Source organism: Eublepharis macularius, chromosome 11 (genome assembly GCF_028583425.1).
Source record: "Eublepharis macularius isolate TG4126 chromosome 11, MPM_Emac_v1.0, whole genome shotgun sequence".
NCBI lineage: Eukaryota > Metazoa > Chordata > Lepidosauria > Squamata > Eublepharidae > Eublepharis > Eublepharis macularius.
This window is the reverse complement of record NC_072800.1, coordinates 87,632,232-87,656,949: the sequence shown is the minus strand read 5'-3', so window position 1 is coordinate 87,656,949 and position 24,718 is coordinate 87,632,232. Positions and strand designations below refer to the sequence as shown.

At 45.8% G+C, this 24,718-nt stretch overlaps 1 protein-coding gene across 3 annotated transcripts in view; it reads right to left on the bottom strand.

Annotated features, from left to right (window-relative positions):
• The window catches only part of PLCD1 (phospholipase C delta 1), a 69,974-nt gene that overhangs the window by 22,018 nt on the left and 23,238 nt on the right, over positions 1–24,718 (bottom strand). For all 3 annotated transcript variants that reach the window (XM_054990876.1, XM_054990874.1, XM_054990875.1), the window contains exons 2-3: positions 7,845–8,009; positions 1,142–1,370 (exon numbers count right to left, since the gene is read on the bottom strand). In XM_054990876.1, the coding sequence (XP_054846851.1) occupies positions 1,142–1,370; positions 7,845–8,009 (394 nt within the window). The remainder of the gene's footprint in view (positions 1–1,141; positions 1,371–7,844; positions 8,010–24,718) is intronic.

Genomic DNA, 24,718 nt, shown 5'->3' with positions numbered 1-24,718 from the left:
AGCATAAGCTTTCGAGAATCAAGTTCTCTTCTTCAGATGCCTGATACAGAGACTGGTCAAACACAGAAGAGCAGAGGGAAGAGGCAATTAGGGGGGGAGGGGGAGGGAGCAATCAAAACATCCCTTTGCTAGTATATGTAAACATCTCCTTTTGGTGTGTGGATCAGTTGGCTTCAAAGGAGTTTGCCCTGTTAGTTTGTAGAAGCCAAACAGCTAGACCATCAATGCAGTATGATTCCTAGAGAGGCTTGGCACCATTTCCAAGTTTTCTCCAGAAGTGATATCATGTGGTTGCCAACAGTCACCTCCTGTCCTTGGTCCCAGGTCTTACACTGATAGTCCTCAGGTTGCCAACCAACTGGAGGGGAAAAAAATGCCATTTCCCTTTAACAGAGGCTTAAAGTATGGGAATGGGCTGGGGAAGATTTTCATTCCCTGAAGGTAAACAGGGCTTTTTTTTCAGCTGGAATGTGGTAGAATGGAGTTCTGGCACCTCTTGAAAATGGTCACATGGCCGGTGGCCCCACCCCCTGATCTCCAGACAGAGGGGAGTTTAGATTGCCCTCTGCGCCTGGCGCGAAGGGCAATCTAAATTCCCTTCTGTCTGGAGATCAGGGGGTGGGGCCACTGGCGATGTGAGCATTTTTGCCAAGGGCGATTTAAACGTTTAAAAACTCCCCCCTTGTTCCAGCGGACCCAAAGTGACGTCATTGTGTGGTCCTGAGTTCCACCACTGAGTTCTACCACCTCTTTTCCCAGAAAAAAAGCCCTGAAGGTAAATAACATCACATGATAAACAACAGTCCATTAAACCTCTATTGAAGTAATAAGACATTGTCTTCTCCAAGCTGTTGCCAAATCTAAGGCAATGCTCATGGAACCTTTTGGAAGCAGTATATGACACCGGTATTCTAATTTGCTTGGGACAGGAAAGTCTATTAAGCAGGGCTTTTTTTCTGGGAAAAGAGGGACAGAAAATTTTGATGTGGCTTCCACACATTAATAAAACTTGACTTAAAGATCTTTCCCATACAGGTCTATTTAGAATCCTACTTGGGTCTATTCGATGAGGTTTACTCTCAGGAAAGTATTCTCAGGATTGCACCGTTAGATACTCTTTTGGAATGAAACAAAAGGATACTGCTGTAGTTTCTGCCTCTGACTCATGGAGTTGGTCTTCGCAATGATCTTTCCCAGGCCGGCCACCCAGTGGTTCGCATCCACCTCAGAGCTGGCTATGAGGTCCAGGTTTTTCCTCTGGTCTTTGAAGATGATAGAAAAGCAGCGATATTCAGGGACATCCTTGGCATATTTTTCCATCCCTTCTGTCTTATGGCCTGCCCTCACATCCTGGATATCCTCTATGGAGACTGTGAAAACAAGACAACGTGCTATCAGGAGTCCATTAGGCACCATCCTTATCTCCGCTTCGCAGGAGATATTGCAAAAATAACATTTCCCTCACCACTTTCGTCTTTTCAAGAGTCTGGCAAATGTGCGCTAAAACTCTTGCAGCGTTCTTCGGTCATCCACTGCCTCTAAGCCAGATTTAGAGGAGTTAGCCGTGTTAGTCTGCAGAAGCAAAATAGCAAAGAGTCCAGTAGCACCTTTAAGACGAAACAACTTTATTGTAGCATAAGCTTTCAAGAGCCACAGCTGTGGCATCTGACAAAGAGAGCTGTGGCTCTTGAAAGCTTATGCTACAATAAAGTTGTTTAGTCTTAAAGGTGCTACTGGACTCTTTGCTATTTAAGCCAGATTTGTATCTCTGGACTTTCGTGAGGAGAAATTGAGATGATTCCCCATTAACTCCACAGAAAGAGGGTGGAACTGGAAAATCGTGGTCAGAATTTGGTTTGATATTTGTCTATAAACATGCATCTCCTCTCCAGATTTCCTAAAAAAGATGAGTAGGACATGCCAAGGAAATTCGCTAAATCAATACTAAATAAATGAAATGGATGTTTTTGTGTTCTTGTGACGTAAGAGGGGCTAGAAAAAATATGGAGGATAGGGCTATCTGTGGCTTGGCCATGGTCCCGTTGGCAGGGAGACAGGATCCTAAATAAATAAATAAATAAATGGTTACTCAGGGTCTCACCACACGAGACGGGTAATTCGAGTATATTTTGTAATTCGAGTGTATTTGAGTGTAATTCGCGTGTATTTTGTCTTGTGTGGACTGACCTTGCATGAGACCTCCAGCTAGAATGCCTCTGGTGGTCAAATGTTTGGAAGCATTCAGTAGGAGAGGAAAGGTGCCATCAGGCCCCTGCTTCTGGGCTTCTCTATGGCACCTGACCGGCCTTTGTAAGAAACTGGATTCTGCAGTAAATGGACTACTGATCTGATCCACTTGGTTGGCACACAAAATTGTTTTTATGGACAGCATTTTCAGTGTGCAACAGAGCAAAGAAGTCTGCCTGGTGGATTAGGCGTGCAGCTCACGGCTCGCTCTGCATTCATCCATACAAATCAGAGCCACAGCAAAAGGGTGGCTGGGCTGATCCGTTTCCAAAACGTCTATGGGAAAAATCTGAGATTTGCCTCGGTGCAAAAACTTTAGCGCTTTCCACAACAGCAGAAACAGCCTGTTGTAAATGCAATGCAAAAAAAAATGTGATCTATTTCCACCCCCAAAAAGCAGCAGAGAGTGGCTCCCAGATTTGTAAGGCTCTGCAAGAGGGTTGCGGGTTGGCTTACCAGCTAATTTGGACCTATTTTCCTGTGACTGCTTTTCATATGAAGCAAGAATGAGAGACATTCCAATGGACTTGCTAGAGTTGCCAACTTTGGGCTGGGAAATTCCTGGAAATTTGGGGGTGGAGCCTGGGCAGGGAGGTTATAAGGCCATAGGGTCCACTCTCCAAAGCAAACGGTTCCTTCAGGTGAAGTGATCTCTCTAGTCTGGAGATCAGTTGCAATTCTGGCAACCTTCCTGCCTCCCAGAGAAATATCGACTGTGAGAAATTATACAAGAGTAAGCAGATTGACTGAACAGCAGAGACAGTGTTGTGCGAAGAGGCCAGCCTGTCCCGAGAGCAACACCCTTGGTTGCAGAGCAAAAGCTCTAGAAGTGTAAACACATCCATTCTAGCAGATTTCCAACAACCTGCAGAAATGCAAACAAGACTTTTAGCCTGCTAAGCATATACAGCCTGCCATGCCACTAGAATACAATTATGTTCCCCAAGGCTGAGTTCTATCTAGCACCACCAAATCACAGCACAATTGGCCCAGCATGCTGTGGAGAACCGATAAGAATACAAGAGCGCTATCTAAACCGCAAGCCCACAATGGCTCCGAGGAGACCAGACGTGCAGGGAGATGCAACAACAAACCACAAAGGTTTGACTTCTCTCCTGGCCGCCACAGCCGATATCACAACGCTTCCAGTCAGTGTGTTTGTTCAAGGATTTACGAGCCACTCCGGAGGCTATCTCAAACAAAGGCCGAAAGCTGTCGATGAGGTAAACATGGATTCTAGACCTCCCTTAGGCTCAATCTATGTTGTGTTGTTGGGATACTGTGCTATTGTAATCATTTGGCTCCTGGATCTCCCTTCTGAGACAAGGAAACTGAACGTTTGTGTGTGGAAAGTGCCATCAAGTCCCAACCCATTGGCCTATATGTGAGTGCTTGACTTTTACTCCGACCTCTGTTAACACAGTCCTTTGGATGGCATCCAGAGAGTTAAATCTTGTTATCAAGTGCCCGTATTAATCTTTTTTTATGGAAGGAGGTGAATCACGAAGCACACTAGATAAGAGCTTTTTCAAAGGTTCCCACGGAGAAAAACAATCTGTCAGAGGAGATAAGCAGTATCTCCACAGGAGGTAGCCTTGAGGAATAACAATTTAGAGTCTCTCTACCCGAGATGCCTCGTGTGTTCGTCAAGTGTAGGGAGACACAATGTTAGCCGGGAAGCGTAGTTTAAAAAGTCAGGGCTGGTGGAGATTGCTCCACAGAGGTTTGTTAATTTCGTCTTCACCTCCAGGAAGACTCTCTCAATTTCTCCTCTCCAGTCAAAAACTTTGTGGAATTGCAACCAGAGGGCAGCTAGGAATGGAAATGGACTGGAGCTGCCTTCCAGACCCAGGCTTGGACCTGGAGAGGCTATAATGGGCTGAAGTTTCCCTTCTGGCATTTCACAGTGCCTTCACATAGCTCCACTGTATAGCCTCTGCCCTGCCGCCAGCTCTGTCTTTTTAAACTACCCTTCCCAGTTAAAACAGGGTTAACATACCTGTAACTTATGTTCATCGAGTTCTTCTGTGCTGACACACATGGGGACTGCGCAGGCGCAGGCCAGCCGCCGGAGAATTTTCTAGAGCTTCCATGGCTCCGAAGGGGCCGTTTGTCGCGCGCCTCAGCGACCGTTTTCCCGCCCAAACGGTCACGTGATCCTCCAGCGACCAACGGCCCCTTCCCTCAGTTCTCCCTTGCCGCCGCTTGGAGAGAACGTGAGCTTCGTTGCTCTGTGCTTTTGTGCTTCGTGCTTTATTCTGACTGATTGCTTGGCTTTTGACTTCGGACTTCGTGACCTCGACTATTCTTCGGATCTCGTTTTGGACTTTGTTGTGGACTCGGTAATTTGACTCGGACTGTTTTGACCTTCCTTTCGCGTGCCCCTGAAGATGGCCTCTAAGGCTCTCTTCAAGCATTGCCTGCAATGCCACACAAAAATGGCCAAGACCGATGGCCATGAACTGTGCCTGTTCTGTTTGGGGGAGACCCATAATGTGACGGCCTGTAAGATTTGCCAGGGCTTCACCAGCAAGGCCCGGCAGGAGCGCAAGGCCCGACTAAACTCCTCCCTGTGGCAGAAGGTCATGTCCGGAGGTGCTCCATTGCCCTCCTCCAAGGCCGGCCCAAGCCCCTCTTCTGGCATTTCACAGTGCCTTCACATAGCTCCACTGTATAGCCTCTGCCCTGCCGCCAGCTCTGTCTTTTTAAACTACCCTTCCCAGTTAACATTGCATTTCCCGACACGTGTTCTTCACGTGTCAGATGTCTCCTGTAGAAAGACTCTCAGAGCCAAGCTACAAGTGACGCCTGACAATAGTTGGACACTCGTCAACTTCCCTCAAGTTTTGATGGGAAATGTAGGCAGCTTGGCAGAATGTTGGACAAGTGACAGTTGAAAAGTCCATTGGACAGCAGTCGGAGAGCCAAACTTCAAGACCAGGATGCCTACATTTCCCAACAAAACTTGAGGGAAACTGACAAGTGTCCAACCTGTGTCAGGAGTCACTTGTAGCTTGGCTCTCAGTCTCATTATGGCAGTGAATTCCTTGAGTGTGCAGAGGGTCTTGTTTAGTGGCGGAGCCACATTCGGAAGTTCTCAGTTCAGAAGGCTTTGAGTATCCATGACCTCTGTCACATCTGTTTGAGCCCTAAGTTTATTTATGGTGGGAAGTTACCATTGCTTTAAACATGTGCGGTAAATCATGGTAGTGCCTTGAAAAAGATTAAAGGCAAGAATATCTTTACTACCCTGGAGTTAAAGGGATTGTTCTGGTGAAAGGGATTGTGTACTGCACTTCCTCATCCAACAAAATCAAAAAGAGTCCAGTAGCACCTTTAAGACTAACCAATTTTATTATAGCATAAGCTTTCGAGAATCAAGTTCTCTTCATCAGATGCCTGATCTGATCTGATGAAGAGAACTTGATTCTCGAAAGCTTATGCTATAATAAAATTGGTTAGTCTTAAAGGTGCTACTGGACTCTTTTTGATTTTGCTACTACAGACTAACACGGCTAACTCCTCTTCATCCAACACTTTCCTAATCTTTTCTCTAGAACCATGAAGACTAGAAACTTACTGTAAAGGCTTTTTATTTAAAAGCCTAAAGAGAAAGCAAGATGAAATTCTTACTCATTTACCATTAATTGTAAGTTTAAAAAAAAAAAGACTTTAAGAAATGTACTTTTGCACTGGAGCACTGAATAAAATTGTGTGAGAAAAATACCTGTTGGAAAATCTCTGCCATTGCCAATTCACTTACCTTTGGCTCTGTGTTGAAAGGAAACTAAATAGAAACAATTGTACTCACATAGTTCCACAAAATACTTGAAATTCCAGTTTAGCAGGGCTGGAAGTAACTTTTTAATTTACCTGCCAGGCTTTCTGCATTCAATAATTCAGGCTTTTAAGTCACACCCTTATTTGCTTTGCTTTCTAAGAGGATGTTATCTGGTCAAAGACTTCACTTTTCATTCAGTGCTGAACACTAAATGGTGAGAGTGCTGGGAGTTACATTGAATGCAACAAAGAAGACACAACCTCAAGACTCAGACCAAAATCTATCATTTGTATTCTGCTCTTCCTCTTGGGAGTTCTGAGCAGCATTCATAGGTTTCCTTCCTCCACATTTGAGGCAAATTAGGCCCAACACCATCCAGTAAGATTCCAGCCTCTAGAACCTTTCCAAGGCTCCACCCCCATATTGCAAGGAATTTCCCAACCTGGAGTTGGCACCTAGTAGTAGTCCTTCCATAATAAGTTCCCAGCAGGAAGTTTCAGGTTTAATCTTTGGCATCTGTTGTAGCATAGTGGTTAAGTGGTTGGGTTGCAAATCAGCACTCTGCTGGTTCGAATCCCATGACTGCCATGAGCTCAGCAGGTGGCTTTGGGTAAGCCACTCCTCTTAGCCTCAGCTCTCCAGGAGTATATTGTGGGGATAATGATAAAACTGACTTTGTTCACCATTCTGAGTGGGGCACTAATCTGTCTAGAAGAACCGCTGTAGCATAGTGGTTAAGAAGTTGGGCTGTGAATCAGCACTCTGCTGGTTCGACTCCCACTACTGCAATGAGCTCAGCAGGTGGCCTTGGGTAAGCCACTCCTCTCAGCCCCAGCTGTATTGTGGCGAGAATAAAAATACTGACTCTGTTCACCAGTCTGAGTGAGCACTAATCTGTCTAGAAGAGCGGTATATAAGCGCAGTTGTTATTATTATCTCTTGCTAAAAGAATCAGGTTGTAGCCAGAGAGGACAATGACACATCAAAGGCCTAACTTTAGTCTGAAGAAGCTCTGTGTGCTTTTGAAAAAAGAGAAGCTCTCCATTCCCTAGCACAGGAGCACCACAAGACTGCTCTTAAGGGCCAAACTAAACGTCTGAAGTAAACTCCAACAAGGAGAAAGAGAAAGAACGAGAGGCAAAGGTAGGAGGAAACTGATTTTGGTGGACGGGAGAACAGCAGCGGATGCGAAAAGAAGCTGGAAAGGGCAGTGAAGGCAGAAGGAAAGGGAGGCATATTGGCCCCTCAGTCTTTTGATATGAGGTTTTAGCAACTCTGAAAGTGCGTTACAGGGTTTTTCCAGGTCCTCCCATTTTCTAACCAGAATTCCAAGCTCCTGGATTAATGAGGAGGGAATGCTTTCTTCCTGGGACTCTGTTGCCTTTTCCTGGGAGTCTCTCTACATGAGACATCTTACATAAGGACGTTCAGGTGTAGAGAGATGCAATGTTAGGCGGGAAGCGTAGTTTAAAAAGAGCCAAAGGCTCTGTCAATTTCACCTCTCCTCACAGAGGGGGAAGAGATCACTCCTCAGAGGGTTTGTTAATTTCATCTTTGCCTCCCTGAAGGGGGGGGGTGAAATTGACCCAGCCTTGGAAAAGGTGAAGATGAACTTAACAAACCCTCTGAGGAACACTTTCTGCAGGCTCTGTCTTTTTAAACTACGATTTCCAGCTAACATTGTGTCTCCCTACACTTGAGCATCTTTGTGTAAGATACCTCACGTAGAAGCTGAACCTGCCAGCTTCCAGCCAGTGCACCGAAGATCTTTCACCAGCCTTGTTATAAACTGCACGAGGGATAGACGGACACTTACAGAGCTGCGACTCGGGTGATCTCAGCATCTTCTTGGACTCCTGCCATATGGTCTTGCAGTCCTCCTGGAGCTTGTAGAAACGCTCTCGCCTCCACGAGTTGGACTTGACCTTCAGGAGGTGGCTCCCCCTCAGGAGGAACTTGAGGTCGTTGTCATCCTGTAAACCTAAGCAAACAACAACACGACAAATCAGGGGGTGCCATCTCATGAATTCTGCTAATTCTGTTCATGTCACCCGTGAATCCAGTGACATTTAGCTGGAGTATGCAATTGTGAGCAGCTAGCCGAGGGTTAAAAAAAATGAAAAACAGTGTTGTTGATCAAAAGAAGAGGGGTTTATCTAACTTTGCCGGAACCAAGGCCATTTCCACACATCTTACCTGCCTGCGGAACATCGCACAAAAGACCCGGAAGACAGTATCTTCTGGGTCTTTCGTGCGGTGTTCCGCAGGCAGGTAAGACATGTGGAAACAACCCAACTTTTGAAATGGATTTGGAGTTTCCTAACGGGAAGGAGCAACATGAGATCAGATCCTCAGATGTGTACTTAAGCTGCAAATATTTATTTATTGATTGAAAAAATTTCTATGCCACCTTTCCACCCAAATAGGGTCCCCAAGGCATCTCCCGATAGTACAGTACGGGTTGGGTTCTTGACACCGTGGTAAAGTTACACCATTTCTCTGATCAGAAATCCCACCTGCAGTTGCCTTAAGCGCCAGGAAAAAATAACAACAACAACAACAACATTCGACTTACATACCACTCTTCAGGACAACTTAACACCCACTCAGAGCAGTTTACAAAGTTTGTTCTTATTATCCCCATAACAATCACCCTGAGGTGGGTGGGCTGAGAGAGCCCTGAGAGAGCTGTGACTGACTCAAGGTCACCCAGCTGGCTTCAAGCGGAGGAGTTGGGGAATCAAACCCTGCTCTCCAAATTAGAGTCCTGCCACTCTTAACTACTACACCAAACTGACTCTCAAAGAACGGTTCCTCTGTATACTCTTATAATCAGGTTTTCAGCAAAAGCAACTTTTCAGGTCAGATTTGTAGATTCTTGCTTAGGAGAACATGTCTAGGGTGAGGAGGGCGTCCACATAAGACTATTTAAAAGTCCTGGAACAAAGTCCTTTTGTGAGCTATCTTAGTACAAATATCTAGTACTAACTTGGATAGCCCAGGCAAGCCTGATCTGGTTAGCTCCCAAAAGCTAAGCAGGACTGGCCTTGGTTACTAATTGGATGGGAGACCTCCAAAGAAGACCAAAGCCAGGTAATGGCACCAAAGCCAGGTAATGGCACCAAAGCCAGGTAAAACCACCTCTATTAGTCTCTTGTTTTGAAAGTCCTATTGGAGATGCCATAAAATGCATATGATTTGATAGCATTTTCTTCCACCACCACAAAAATCTGACCTTGTCTCAACACAAAAGTGTCATTTTCAAGCCTTGGGAAGTGAGAAACAGTACAGAGGCACATTATTTTAGCATTCTCTTTCCAGTCCTGAGCACCAATGCTCTCAAAAGGGATTTCTGGCATTTTCCAACTTTGCACAACCCTGCCTTTGTCACAACGGTCTCTCTTACAGCCAAGTTCTTTCGCACTTCTTTTTCTCACATTGTGTACTCCAGTAAATTTAGCAGTGTGTAAAAAGAGACAGACATCCAATTGAACAGAAATGTGGCAAGGTTTAAGAAAGGGGGGGCAGTATTAAGGCCAATCCCCAGGGCTTTTTTTCTGGGAAAAGAGGTGGTGGAACTCAGTGGGTTGCCCTCAGAGAAAATGGTCACGTGGCTGGTGGCCCCGCCCCCTGATCTCCAGACAGAGGGGAGTTGAGATTGCCCTCCGCACTGCGGAGGGCAATCTCAACTCCCCTCTGTCTGGAGATCAGGGGGCGGGGCCACCAGCCATGTGATCATTTTCAAGAGGTTCCGGTACTCCGTTCCCCCACGTTCCCACTGAAAAAAAGCCCTGCCAATCCCCAAATGCAAACAGCACCTCTGTTGCTGAAAGCAGGAAGCAAAAAGACCAGAATGCATTACAAGGCTAGTAGAGCGTATGAATCTAGTGCAACCAGAAATTAAGCAATAATATAACAACACAGAAGAAAGCTGACAGGAAGAAAATGGATTCATTTGAAATGTGGTGCTGGAGGAGAGTTTTGTGGATACCACGGACAGCCAAAAAAGACAAATAAGCGGGTACTAGATCAAATCAAGCCTGGATTCTTCCTAGAAGCTAAAATGACAAAACTGAGGCTATTGTACTTTGGTCACATCATGAGAAGACAAGATTCTCTAGGAAAGTCAATAATGCTCGGGGAAGTGGAAGGCGGCAGGAAAAGAGGAAGACCTAAAACGAGATGGCTGGACTCAATCAAAGAAGCCACGTCCTCCAGTTTGCAGGATCTGAGCAAGTCTGTTAATGATAGGATGTGTTGGAGGTCTTTCATTCATAGGGTCACCATAGGTCAGGGGCGACTTGACAGCACATAACACACACATAACAACGCAGCATTAAAGAATTTGGGGGGGTGGGGTGGAAGATCAGCCTTAACTGTGCATTTCTAGGCAGCATTGCACCTCTCTGTTGGAGTCAAGAATGTAACATGGCTCAGTATGGCACTGTATGGCACCAGGATGCCTCTGGCAGAAAAGTTGTTCAAGCCCACATGGGCATTCTCCTGGCTGGTTGTGGGAAAGCAAGCTCCTCATAAAATTTATTTATTTAAATATTTATACTGTTCCCCAACGAAGACCCAAAGTGGCTTACATCATCATTTCCCCCTCCTCTGGTTTATCCTCACAACAACCCTGTGAGGTAGGGTAGGATGAAGGAGTAACTGGCCTGAGTCACCCAATGAGCTTCCATGGAAGAATGGGGATTTGAACCTGGCCCCCCCAGATCCTAGTCCAACACTCTAACCACTGCACCCTGCAATATTCTGCACAATGTCTAAGCATGCTGGGCTCAGGATTTTGGGGGCCCTCAATGCAAGGCATTCTGGGTAGCGCAGGAAAACCTGATGTCGTCAGATCTTGGAAGCTAAGCAGGGTCGGCATTGGTTAGTAGTTGGATGGGAGACCTCCAAGGAAGACCAGGGTTGCAGGGGCAGGCAATGGCAAACCTCCTCTGTTAATCTCTTGCCATGAAAATCCCACTAGGGGTCTCCATAAATCAGCTAAAACTTGACAGCACTTTTCACCACCACCAATGTAAGATGCCATCGTGTTCAGCCATTGCTCGAAGACCACCAGCAAGGAAGATTCCCCTCCCCTCCCACGTAGTAAGTCCCATTGTGTACTCCTGGTTGGAAACTTGGCTTAGCCCAACTGATTCAAAGCTTGCCATATTAAACCTAAGCTTAAATCCTACAGAGTCACAGAAGAAGAAGAAAACTGTTAACTGAACAAAAACGATTATTTTAAAAAGATTGGGCTATGCTAAAATTCAAAGCTGATCAGAAATGCTCCCCAATTTACTTTCATCTATCTTATCAGAAAATGTTCAAACTGGCTAAATATCTCTTTTATTTAACAGTTCCAAAGTATCGACACTCTTTCACGTTACTTAAAGGCCATGCGTTACCTTCCGCTGAAATGAGGGGCGGTTTTAGTAGAATTCCGACTGATAAACGTTATTGTACTTATTGTAATGCTCAAATTGACTCAATTGCCCATATCCCTTTTAGCTGCCCCCATTATAATTTAGTTCGCAACCAATATACTACTTCCTGGACTGACCGTCTACAGAACGTTTCTGCCCAACAGAAACAAAAGATTTTACTATCCAGCAAGATAAAAAAATGCACGTGATCTAGCCATATTTATCTACGCAGTTTCAAATTACTTATAAAATACTCTTTGACATGTAGTTTGTAGGCTCTTAAGTTACAGGGAAAGAAAAGTTCCATTGTATCTCACCGCAAGGAAGTTTCTCCTAATACTCATTTGAAATCTCCCCTCTTGTCGCTTAAGTTTATGAGATCTAGGCTTGAACAGGTCTTGGTCTTATTCCATAGGACAACTTTCCAGGTATATGAATAACGCTCAGTCCTGTCCACTCAGTTTCTTCATCTCCAGGCTAAACCTACTCAGTTCCTTCAAGTTCTCCTCATAGGACTTGATTTCCGGACTTGGAACTCTCTTCACCTAAACCCCATCTGTTTTGTCTGCATCAGGAACGCTTTTCTTTGTTCTAAAGAACAATCGGCTTTACTTAGTCGAGATGTATCTGAGGATCTTTTTAAAGAAATGTTCTGAACAGCTAACACTTGAGGAAGAATTCTGTGTATCTCAGAAGCTTTCTTCTATCCTTTTAATATTATTTGGCCCCAAAAAAGACCCTATCATTTGCTCACACTGCATACACGGTACCATTTAGAGAAAGTGTGTGAGGGAAGGACTGCCATCTCTCACCGCCTCCAGGCTATAGACCACATGTGATGATTTCTCAGAGACAGCTCCACTGCTGACAAATTCTCTGGTGCGACATGAGGAATGAATCTCATTATAGGCAATTAAACGGGACTATGTCCTAAGTATACATGCCAAAGGCACAAAGTCCATCCCCATTTTGTACAACTGACTCTTTGATGGAGGAAGACAATTTTCTAACAGGACTTTTCTTATGGTCACCATTCATTGCACTAGATTCAGAGGAGTTAGCCGTGTTAGTCTGTAGTTGCAAAATAGTAAGGAGTCCAGTAGCACCTTTAAGACTAACCAACTTCACTGTAGCACAAGCTTTCAAGAACCACAGCTCTCTTCGTCAGATGCATGGAGCCATGTATCTGACAAAGAGACCTGTGGTTCTCAAAAGCTTATGCTACAATAAAGTTGGTTAGTCTTTAAGGTGCTACTGGACTCTATCTTTACTATTCACGGCACTGTTTCAAGTGGGTAGCCATGCAGTCTTTACCCATCTCTTTTTCCAGGCACAATTCAAAGTGCTGGTCTATAATGCCCTCTCCCTTGTGGCTTGTCTGGTACCTACTTTAGGCACCAGGCCAAAATCGATCTTTTTTATCCAGGCTTTTAAGGAGAGGGGTTTATCTTATCAGCTTTCTAATGGTCTGTTTCTGTTTTAGGGATACGTTGCAAGCGGCTTATGTCTAATTGTTTTTTTAATGGCTTTATACACACACAAACACACGCATATACTGTGGTTTTTCTATCTATACTGTGGTTTTTAATCGCAAGCCATCTCGAGCCATCTTTTGCTGATATCCCGTTGAACAGAGAATGCAGCCCCCTCCTCTGGGATGTCTGCAGACTCACCCAGTGAGCATGCCGTCACCCATCCCGTGGAAGGTATTAGGTTGGATTTGGCACAGGGGCCGCTGTGAACAGCTGCTGCCTTCTTGCGCTGATTCACACGTTTTAATGTATTTTAATGCGTTTTAATACGTTTTAATGTATTTTAATGTGATTTTTATTGATGGATGTTACCCACTCTGAGCCCGCTTGCGGGGAGAGCAGGTTATAAATTTAATCAAATAAATAAATAATAAATATGCAGGACTCTAAAAGACAGCATTGAAATCTTCTGAATAAATAAACAAACATGAATTGAACACGGCCCGTTTTAGCCCTGGATAGCAAATCATTTAAATTAACCTCTTGCTTTCTTACTAGAAGGGCGGCCGTATTTCCTGGCTGCTCTCTGCCTTGTAAGAACCCGCGTGGTCCAATTAGTGCTGAGATCAGATTTGTTCGTATTCTCAGGGGGTATTTCATGGTTCTCTACTCCAGTAGTCTATGGAGCATTGCAATATGTTTTTCACCCAGTGTCTTCTAATCGAATTAAGAAAGGCACACCTCCACATCAAGCAGTTTACAATCTGCAGAATTTCAGCTTTTTTTGTGCCCTGAAATATCTTGTTTCTCTTTCCCCCATTTTTTTGTACTGAACGCCAACACAATGATGAACTCTGGCCGTTGGGAAAGTTTGCTCACTACCTAGTGATATTAGTGATCTTTTGGCTAGTCCTAATCAATTACAAAGGTATTATTTTGCTGTTATTTTTAGTGTGTTTTGATGACATTGTCACAGTTCTGGGCAAAAGGACACATATAGAACAAATGCCCTGAAATCACTCGGGTTTATTAAATACATTTAATAATGTGCTCCCTCACCGCTAGAAAATTTTCTGTCCCTCTCAAAAATCTGATTGATTAAATATCAGTTCAAGCTGGCCAGCTCTGGCTTATCTATTTTCACATTCCTGTAATTACATTCCAACAGAAATCGCATGCATATTCAGAAATCAGTTTCGGAAAATGAATGCAAGAAACCAGCTAGCTCACTCTCGCAGGGTGGAGTGGAATCACGGTCACACCTGTTACTCAGCTTTTCATGATCCACAGCAATGACGTGATTTTTTCAGGCGCTTGCACCCAGCATCTTCATCACCGTGACTCACAAAGGCATAATCCCCAAAGAGGTATTCGAAAGGAATCCAGATCGGCTGCCATACGCAAGAGTAATTTTTCCTGGTGTTCAGGTTCCCCTTGGGTAACTTAATTTCTCAAAATAGCACACGGCTCTTGCTAGCAATACAGGGATGCCCGAATCTCACCTGGAGCATGTGAAGGGCTGTAATATCCGGGATGAAGTCATGAGGACTAGAATTACGTCCGATGATGTAATACAGACAGCAGAGTCATGCTGAAAGCCAGCAGAACTACTGAAAGCATTGCTTTTAGAATATAAACTGAATGGAGACAGGGAATCTCAAACCAATTCAATCGGCGCACATTTGCTTGCAAAAAATAATCACGTTTTCATTGTTTCAATGTGAATTCCCCTTCCTCCAACACTACGTAATTTGATAAGCGTATTGAAAGATTTCAAGAGAACAAGATATAAAAAAATTGGCTAGGAATAAGAATAGCAGAGGGCAACCGAAACAATGAAGGGGTTGGAGTGCCTTTCCTAGGAGGAAAGGCTGAAGAGTCGGGGACTTTTCAGTTTAGAAAAAAGACAATGGGTTTGAGGCCCAAATTGGCCTGATGCAAAGTGTGGGAGCGCTCTCGGGGCAGCGCAACAACATCACTCCCCGTTGTAATGTCGTTGCGCCACCCTGGGAGCGTGCCTAGGGTTGCCAGCCTCCAGGTAGTGGCTGGAGATCTCCCGGAATTACAACTGGTCTGCAGGCCGCAGAGATCAGTTCACCTGGAGAAAATGGCTACTTTGGGGGGTGGATTCTATGGAATTATGCCATGCCAACTTCTTTTCCCTCTCCAAACCCCACCTTCTCCAGGTTTCTCCAGGTTTCACCCCCCAGAAATTCTCCAGGAATTTCCCAACTTGGGAGCTGGCAACCCTAAGCGTGCCTGAGAGTCCTGTTCCCCCACCTTTCCCCCTGCCGGCCAGGTGAGTGGTGATGGGGGGCAGAGAGTGGGAGTGGGTGATCCCCTGCCCCCACCAGGGGATCTGGGATCCCTAGTGCCACCCTGGGAGCACACATGTGTGACTATGTCCAAAAAGGTGAGTGCTGGGTCGTCCCTCCTACCAGGTGGATAAGAAGACCTGGCAACCCTAGGGCAGCAACTTCCTTTTTCGTGATTGCATCAATGACACAACGTCACTTCCAGCATGATCTGGAAGTGATGTCATGGCATCGGTGTGACGTCAATCGCCTTCCCCATTTCCCCCGGCACTTCCCCCTGCTGCCTAACTTAATGGTGACAGTCAGAGCGGGTGGAGGTTGAGCAGGGCTTTTCTTCAGGGGGAACGCAGTGGAACGGAGTTCCGGAACCTCTTGAAAATGGTCACATGGCTGGTGGCCCCGCCCCCTGATCTCCAGACAGAGGGGAGTTGAGATTGACCTCCGCGCCAGCAATCTAAACTCCCCTCTGTCTGGAGATCAGGGGGCGGGGCCACCAGCCATGTGACCATTTTCTCTGAGGGCAACCCGAGTTCCACCACCTCTTTTCCCAGAAAAAAAGCCCTGAGGTTGAGAGATCTCCCACTGAAGCAGGAGGCCTGGTCTCCCTAACTGCAACATAGGAGTATCTTGCCAAGCACAGATGAAAACATGCTCCTGTCAAAACCATAAACAATCCAGTTGAAGGGGGCATGGACCTCATCTCTTCCAGCTAGTGCTTAACTAGGAAAAGAAGCTCAAGAGTGTGGGTAGAGCAGGGTACCCAATTCTGTTGATCCTGTGGGCGCTATTAAAATTTTGAATACAGTTAGTGAGTGCCACTGCAAACGGTAGTTGGAAGGTGTATCAAACTTCAAAATGGCTGACGGGGGGGGGTCTAGAAAGGAGCAGGGGTTGCCAGTCTCCAGGTGGTGGCTGGAGATCTCCTGGAATTCCAACTAATCTCCATGCCATAGAAATCAGCCCCTATAGAGCACATGGCTGGGTTAGAGGGTGGGGTATATGGCATTATACCCTGCTGAAGTCCCTTCCATCCTCAAACCCCACCCTTGTCAGGCTCCACCATCAAAATCTCCAGGAATCTCCCAACCTGGGCCGTTTCCAGACGGCCCCCCGCCTCGCGAAACATCGCGCGTCGTCGCGCGTCGTTGCGCAGAAAACGCGAAATATCGCGTTTTCTGCGCAACGACGCGCGACGACGCGCGACGTTTCGCGAGGCGGGGGGCCGTCTGGAAACGGCCCTGGAGCTGGAAACCCTAGTAAGGTAAACACCCGGATTTCATTCCCAGAGCATCCGGTCAATCCCCCTCTGGCTACTGAAATTTCATGATGAATTTCCTCTGCACATCCTGCCTTAAGGACTAGAAGCTTACATCCTTAAATACAAGAGCAGAGAGAGTTCAGGGTGCTAAAATGTATGTCCAGGGCCAGTTGCTGAGCTGCGTTTGTGTTTGCAGAATGACAGCATGCACAACCAGCCCCAATACTCATTATGCCTGCAGGTTGCTCGTATATAACCCCTTTATATACCTGCTGGCCCATGCCAGTGGCTGAGTCTTTGGGCTTCTGTGAGACTTTCCCTTCTCATGACGTGTGCTATATTTTTTTTAATTAGTCTTTTAAACAGTCTTTCTCTGTTGTAACATTTCAGATTTGCATCTAGGAACACAAAAACGGCTCGCCACATAAGGTGATGCAAAAATTGAGTGCTGACTTGGCTGGGTCATAGAGGAAGAGTGAACTGGGCCTTCAGTTTCTATCCACATTTGCTGACTCCGAGTTCCACTTCTCTTAATAATCCCACACCATCCACATCCTTCCTTCACTGACTCCAAACGGTGGTACTCCTCCTAGTCAATCTGAGACAGGGTCATCATTCATGAAGTGTGCTGCTTAAATCAGCTTTTCTGTTTCCTGCATCTGATCTACAGAGCCAGTTTGGTGTAGTGGTTAAGAGTGGCAGGACTCTAATCTGGAGAGCCAGGTTTGATACCCCGCTCCTCCACTTGAAGCCAGCCGGGTGACCTTGGGTCAGTCACAGCTCTCTCAGAGCTCTCTCAACCCCACCCACCTCACAGGGAGATTGTTGTTGTGGAGATAATAATGGCATACTTTGTAAACCACTCTGAGTAGATGTTAAGTTATCCTGAAGGGTGGTATATAAATCTTCTTCTTCTTCTTCTTCTTCTTCCTACTACTACTACTACTACTACTACTACTACTACTACTACTACTACTACTACTACTACTACTGACTATAGAGATCAATTCCCCTGGAGAAAATAGCAGCTTTGGAGGCTGGACTCTATGGAATCTGAGGGCCAAGCTACAAGTGACGAATGACACTTGAACGACAAGTGTATTTCTCCCTGTTCACTTGCCCTCAACTTGGGCCGTTTCCACACAGCTTACCTTATTCTGCAAAATAGCTAAATCTCGCGAGAAGATGCTGTTATCGCGTCTTCTCGCGCGATAACAGCATCTTCTCACGTGATTTCGCGCGAGATTTCACTATTTTGCAGAATAAGGTAAGCCGTGTGGAAACAGCCATGCGCTCCACTCGATCCACTTGCCGTTCAAGTGTCATTCGTCACTTGTAGCTTGGCCCTCTGTCCTGCTGTGCTGAGTGCTGTCCCCAGGTTCTGCCCTCAAATCTCCAGGCAGATCCCTACCTGGGCTTCATCTAGGGTTGCCTACCTCCAGGTAGTACAAAAAAAAAAACCCAACAAAATATACAGCTCACGAAATCTCACTAAGCGTAAGTTTCAGACAAGCAAATAGGAATAATTTACAAGATCGTTTACTTTGAGATTTACCTCTTTTGACAGATCAGGAATTGGCTTAGCACTATTATTATCAGCGCAATACTAACTTTTCCAAATTTACTTATGGAATTGTGCAATATTCTATTCTTGTCTTATGATTATCACGTCAATTGAGGACTAAAGCACCAGCACTTTATTATCATTAGCAATTGTATTTCTAAGACTTGAAAAGTATCTGTTTATGTGTACATGCCGCTTTAAGAGAGTATATCCTTGTTGATACTGCGTTAGAGTACTCCTCTTGTTCAGGTAGAAAACGTTGTAAAGATATATGAATAATTTACCCTTTGATTCTAGAGTAAATGATCTTGTAAATGATTCCTGATTGTCTGTCTGTAACTTACACTTAGTAAGATTTCACGAGTTGTTTGTTTTGTTATACCTTCTGATATCGCGATACTCTCTTGCTTGTTTGAAACTCCAGGTAGTGGCTGGAGATCTCCCAGAATTACAACTGATCTCCAGCCAACAGAGATCAATTCCCATGGAGAATATGGCTGCCTTGGAAGGTGGATTCTATCTCATTATACCCAGCTGAGGTCCCTTCCCTCCCCAAACCCCTCCGTCCCCAAGCTCCAGCCCCCCAATTTCCAGGAATTTCCCAACCTGGCACCCTAAAAAGAACAGAAAGGCAGTAATACTTTTTCTGCAGATTGGCTGCCTATCTGCTAGGGTTGCCAAGCTCCCGATGGTGACTTGAGATCTCTCGGAATTACAACCGATCTCTAGGCCATAGAAATCACTTTCCCCTGAGGAAAATGGCTGCTTTGGAGGGTGGACTCTCCCCAAATCCCACCATCTCCAGGCTCCTCCCACAACATCTCCAGGAACTTCCCAACCTGGAGTTGGCAACCCTGCTATCTGTTGATCTTATCTTCCCTTTCACGTTTGTTATCCCTGAGATCCTTCTATTCCATTTTTGTCCCCGTTATTCCCTGAACAGACTTTCTACACCTCTTAAGGAAACTGTTGCCTTCCTGAACTCCACACCTCCCAGAGCCATAAAATCTGGGAGATTGAGAAAAGCCTCATCTTAAATCCCAATAAACAATGTGGTTTAATAACTTAGGAGGCGGTGCGTCCTCTCTGACTCAAGAATTCTTTAGAAACTCCAGGACAACATCCCAAGAAAGTAAAATAAAGAACGGGTCAATGTTTGTAAAGTAAATCCTTCATTTTAACAGAGCACAAGAAATCGGCTGGGAAAGTTCTCACGAAGTAGAATAAAACAGAATTGTTTTTTGCCAAGGATCTCTGGGGATAAATTCTTGGCAGGGCTCATTCCCATACACTTGTATCTTTGGAAAGTACACCGAAAGAATGTGAAAAGTAACACTGTCGAACAGGGAAGAAAGCATTTCCTATAGAGGAGAGAAGGTCATTCAGTCTTACCTAAGATTGCAACCCCCAGATAGGGTCTGGAGTTCTCCTAGAATTACAACTGATCTCCAGATTACAGGCATAATTTCTCCTGGAAGAAATGGTAGCTTTCGAGGGTGGTCTGTCTCTACGGCTGGGATCCCTTCCCTCCCCAAACTGCACTCTCCTCTGATACCACCCCCCAAATCTCCAGGAATTTCTCAAGAGAATTGGAAAATATGGTTGCCAGCCCAGTGGGACACAGGGGGAGGAGTCAGGATGAATTCAGCATGCTAACACTGGCCGTTTCCAGACAGCTTACCTGCCTCCGGAACATCGCGCCATGTTGTGGGGAAAACGCAAAATATCACGTTTTTTCGCGCGAGTTTTGTGCGACGTCAAGCAACGTCACACAAAACTCACGCGAGAAAACATGATATATCGCGTTTTCCCCGCAACATGGCTCGACGTTCTGGAGGCAGGTAAGCCATCTGGAAACGGCCACTGTGATGTCACTTCCAGCACAGACTCGGAAGTGATGCCACAGCATCAGAGCAAAGTTCTAGGATTCAAGAGTATCCATAGAGTTTTGAGTGAAGCCTAGATCATTACACCAACCCAGCGACATCACTTCTGGGTTTGCACTGGAAGTGATGTTGTGGTATTAGCATGACACTGCCTCCTCCCATTTTGCTCCCACTTCGCCATCTGGCACCAGTTAAGTGGTGGAGCCTAGAGTAGGAGGATTCCCCACCAAAGCAGGAAATTTGGCAAATCTGCTGGCAACCCTAATCTCATCCCACAATCACAAATCCAGAAAAAATACAGAAAAGACTAGTTCCAGACGGGTATAGTCTTAGTTCTCCTCTTCTTCTATCCACTTTAGTTTGTCCCCATCCATTACCTCCCTGGCTGGGTGAATTAGGTGCTGATCATCTGCTCTTGTTACCTCTCTTCCCTAACATCTCCTTTCCTTACTCTTTCTCCTGTTTTCTGCCCTTGTGGCACAGTTTTCCTTTGCCAGGAATGCTTCCTCCTCGTGCCACAATTAGGGTTTGTCTACACAAAACGGCACACCATGCAGTAAAACTCTTCCTGGCCTGGACCATTTCTGGTTGCAGTAGAAGAGGAGGACAGTGTTTCAAGGTTCACCTGCAATAAAGCTCCTTGCTTACAGAATGCTAGCATTTCAGGCCAGGCTAGAATCCTTCTTTCCAACATCCATCTTTCTACATGCAGAGAACAGTTTTTATTTTCTAGTAAGAGAGAGATCCCACCATCATGTTGAAAGGACAGTCAGTGAAGAGGAAAATACACTGTATGAACTTTGGGGAAATTGCATAAATTCTTACTTCCTAAATTCCAGGGTTATGAACTCAGATTGCTAAAAGATGCTGGCGGGGGGGGGGGGCAGCAACAAGAGATGGGATTCCCCACTTGAAGTCTGAAGTCATAGAGCCCAGGAACAGTTTCATTGTGTTTTATTTATGTATTTGTCCAGACTTATTTGCTACTAATATCCTAGTTCTCATAGCAGTTCACAGCAAATACTGAAAACAATGAAAATGCAGTGGAAAATGAGCATCAAAAATTGCCACAGTCAAAGAATCAAGAGCTGTAAATTGCGCGCTTTTGTTTATGCTGGATGACTGCGAGCCCCGGCTGGCATCCTATATGACCTGATCATGTGTGCTAAATAAACCATTCCCAGAATTTTCTGTGGGGGTCCTGTGGCATGTGCTGAAGGAGGAGCAGCACGCAACTCTTCTGTTCCTTAGCTTTGCCAGCATCAATAGAGTTTAAAGGATTAGGCAAGTTACATTCAGGGCTTTTTTCAGGGGTGGTGGAACTCAGTGGTGGGAATCAGGACCGCACAATGACGTCACTTTGCATCAGCTGGAACAAGGGGGGAGTTTTTAAAAGTTTAAATCGCCCTCAGCAAAAATGGTCACATGGCCGGTGGCCCCGCCCCCTGATCTCCAGACAGAGGGGAGTTTAGATTGCCCTCCGCGCCGCGATCTAAACTCCCCTCTGTCTGAAGATCAGGGGGTGGGGCCACCGGCCACGTGACCATTTTCAAGAGGTGCCGGAACTCCATTCCACTGTGTTCCAGCTGAAAAAAAGCCCTGGTTATATTCTGCTCCTTAGTCCAAGAGGGAGCATGCATGGCTGCATATGCAATGGGACATCTTACTTAATGGGTGACTCCAGAGGACTTCTTAGCCAGCCCCCCCCCCCAAATTTAGAGCCAGCCAAATGCCCCTGCCCCAAGACAAATCATAACAGTCTAACCAGGTATGGATGATAAAATGTATTCCTGCATGTAGTCGTCAATGAAGAATATGCTCTGGTTAGACCTCACCTAGAGTATTGTGTTCAGTTTTGGGCACCACAATTTCAGAAGGACAAGCTGGAATGTGTCCAGAGGAGGGCAACGAAGATGGCGAGGGGTCTGGAGACCAAGTCCTACGAGGAAAGGTTGAAGGAGCTCAGTGTGTTTAGCCTGGAGACGGGACAACTGAGAGGTGATACGATAACCATCTTCAAGTACTTGAAGGGTGGCCATATAGAAGATGGCACGGAGTTGTTTCCTGCTGCCCCAGATTGGACCAGAACCAATGGGTTGAAATTAAATCAAAAGAGTTTTTGGCTAAATATTAGGAAGAACTTCCTGACTGTTAGAGCAGTCCCTCAGTGAAACAGGCTTCCTTGGGAGGTGGTGGGCTCTCCTTCTTCAGAGGTCTTTAAGCAGAGGCTCGATGGCCATCTGACAGCAGTGTTAATTCTGTGAACCGAGGCAGATCATGAGAGGGAGGGCAGGAAGGGTTACATCAGTGCTTTTGTGGCCCTTTCTTACACGCCCAGAGTGCCGGGAAATCGTGCAATTTCCTGGCACGATCCTGATTAACGGCATGATTTCTGACGTCATTGCGCCATTAAAGGGGATCATGCCAGGAAATCGCGCTAGGAAGACACTTCGTTCTGTGAGTTTTGCGCAATCTTACGGGTGCATGTGAAAACGGCCCATGCTTTAGTGTGATGTCCAGATTGACAAACTAGAACTTGGGCAGTAAGTGCATTCCCAGAGAAAGATACAGCGTGAATTTATGAAGCTAAGAGGAACAGAAAAGGAAAGCAGACATGCAAGTCAAAAATATGCTTGCTCGGGGGGGGGGGGGGGTTCTTGGAAAAGAGGTGGCGGAACTCTCAAGAGGGAAAAGAGGAGGAAACACACAGATTTCTTTGAAATAATATTATTTTCAAGCACTATTACCGAGTATTTTCAAGAGGTGCCGGAACTCCGTTCCACCGCATTCCCCCTGAAAAAAAGCCCTGTGCTTGCTCTTTGTCTGTTGAAAAGCTCAACCATGACTTGGACTGGCCCCATGCAGTCTCCTTCTCTAAAAAGGAAAGGGGAGAGAAAGAGAAACTAGCCAGGAACTGAGGCGGATGGCTGGCGCCAAGCAGCCTTGCGAACTTGCCCTGCAATCCACATCACTAAGAGCTGCTGTAAGGTTATGAAATCATTCCAGAGCCCCACAAATGTCTTAAGCTCTCAAGGATGCAAGGTAGACACCTCCCCTGCGGCATCTTCTGGAACCACATCTCGTCTTCCCCATCTTCTTCCTCTCATGTCAAAGCTGCCACTTTTCTCAGTAATTTATCCATCTCACCTCATACCACAAGTGTATCAGCTTGCTTTTCACACCTAACCTCATTTAAACAGATGTAGGGTTCCCCCCACCCCAGCCCCCCCCGTATCGTCTCTCTTCTTCTCTCCCCAGCCGATTTGCTTGCAACCAAACCAGCCTGAGGCTATTCCACTTCCCCAGCAGTCATCCCAGAGGAAGGAAACAACAGCCTGCAATTTTGGAGGAGACAGGGAGAACCCCCCAAATCCACCGCTGTGGTCCAGAAAGGAGATGCAACCGGAAGCACTCCTGGATGGAGCGGCAACAACAGCGAAACAGGGAACATTTGCTCTCTCTCTAGCCAGTGAGCACTTTCTCTCCATCGTGTTCCTTGATAGTCACAAGGTGCCATCATCATGGTTAAGTGGTTGGGTTGTGAATCAGAACTCTGCTGATTCGACTCCCACTCCTGCCATGAGCTCTGCAGATGGCCTTGGGTAAGCCGCTCCTCTCGGCCCAAGATCCCCAACTGTATTGTGGGGATAAAAATAACAGTGACTTTGTTCACCTCTCTCAGTTGGGCACTAATCTGTCTAGATGAGCTGCTGTAGCGCAGTGGTTAAGTGGTTGGGCTGCAAAGCAGCACTCTTGTCGGTTCGACTGCCACTACCGCCATGAGATCAGCAGGTGGCCTTGTGTGAGCCGCTCCTCTCAGCCCAGCTCCCTAGCTGTATTGTGGGGATACTAACAACACTAACTTTGTTAGTGGGGCACTAATCTGTCTAGAAAAATGGTATATAAACAGATGTTGTTATGGCTCACACAATAAATGTGCATATATTTGCGTACAAGAGGGCAATAGTCCTCATACCTTGTACTAGGAGTTTTGACTCTCATACTTGCGTGAGAATTCTCACCAAAGAATTCTCACAGTCAGAAGGATATGTTCACTGCTGGTTCATACATTTTCAGAGAACAAGCGATGAAATCAGAAATTTGCAATTTTCGTCACATAAAACAGCCCCCTCCTCCTGTCCTTTCCTGCCAAAGCTGTGACATCCCTCAGCAATGTCCCCATCTCACCTCACGCCACAATTATATCAGCTGCCCTTCACACCTAATCTTATTTAAGCAGACGCACGGTTTCTCCCTGCCCACAGCGGCTCTGAACTTCTCTTCCCCTCTCCTCTCTTGCCAAACCAAGGAATTACAACCTGACCCACTTCCTCAGAAACAAAACCAACTGCATAAAACGAGCAATGAAGGCTCACGCAGAGTCTGAGAGAAAGGCAGGGTAGAACCGAAGTAGATAAATAAATTCTTCGTTCTAATTCTGTGAAAGGAATATTTTACCCAAGGGTGCATCGAAATGTTTGATCCTGCTTTTGCACACCCGAGTGGTACAGTCCGGCAATGGATGAAACCATGCTGTGCGCATCTGAACTGCATTGTTTAAATATTTGGGAATATGGCTCTTAGCTCGACCTCTTCTCCATGTCATTAAGATTTCTGCATAGAGAGATTTGGGGGAGTTTGATGCACATATTCCGTAAGTCTGAAGTGGTATGCACCTGACACCGGCTTAATATCCCAGCGAGAAATAGACCTACATTTACCATGGTTGCAGTCATTTCCTAAAAGACATTTTATTCACCTGGTTGGCT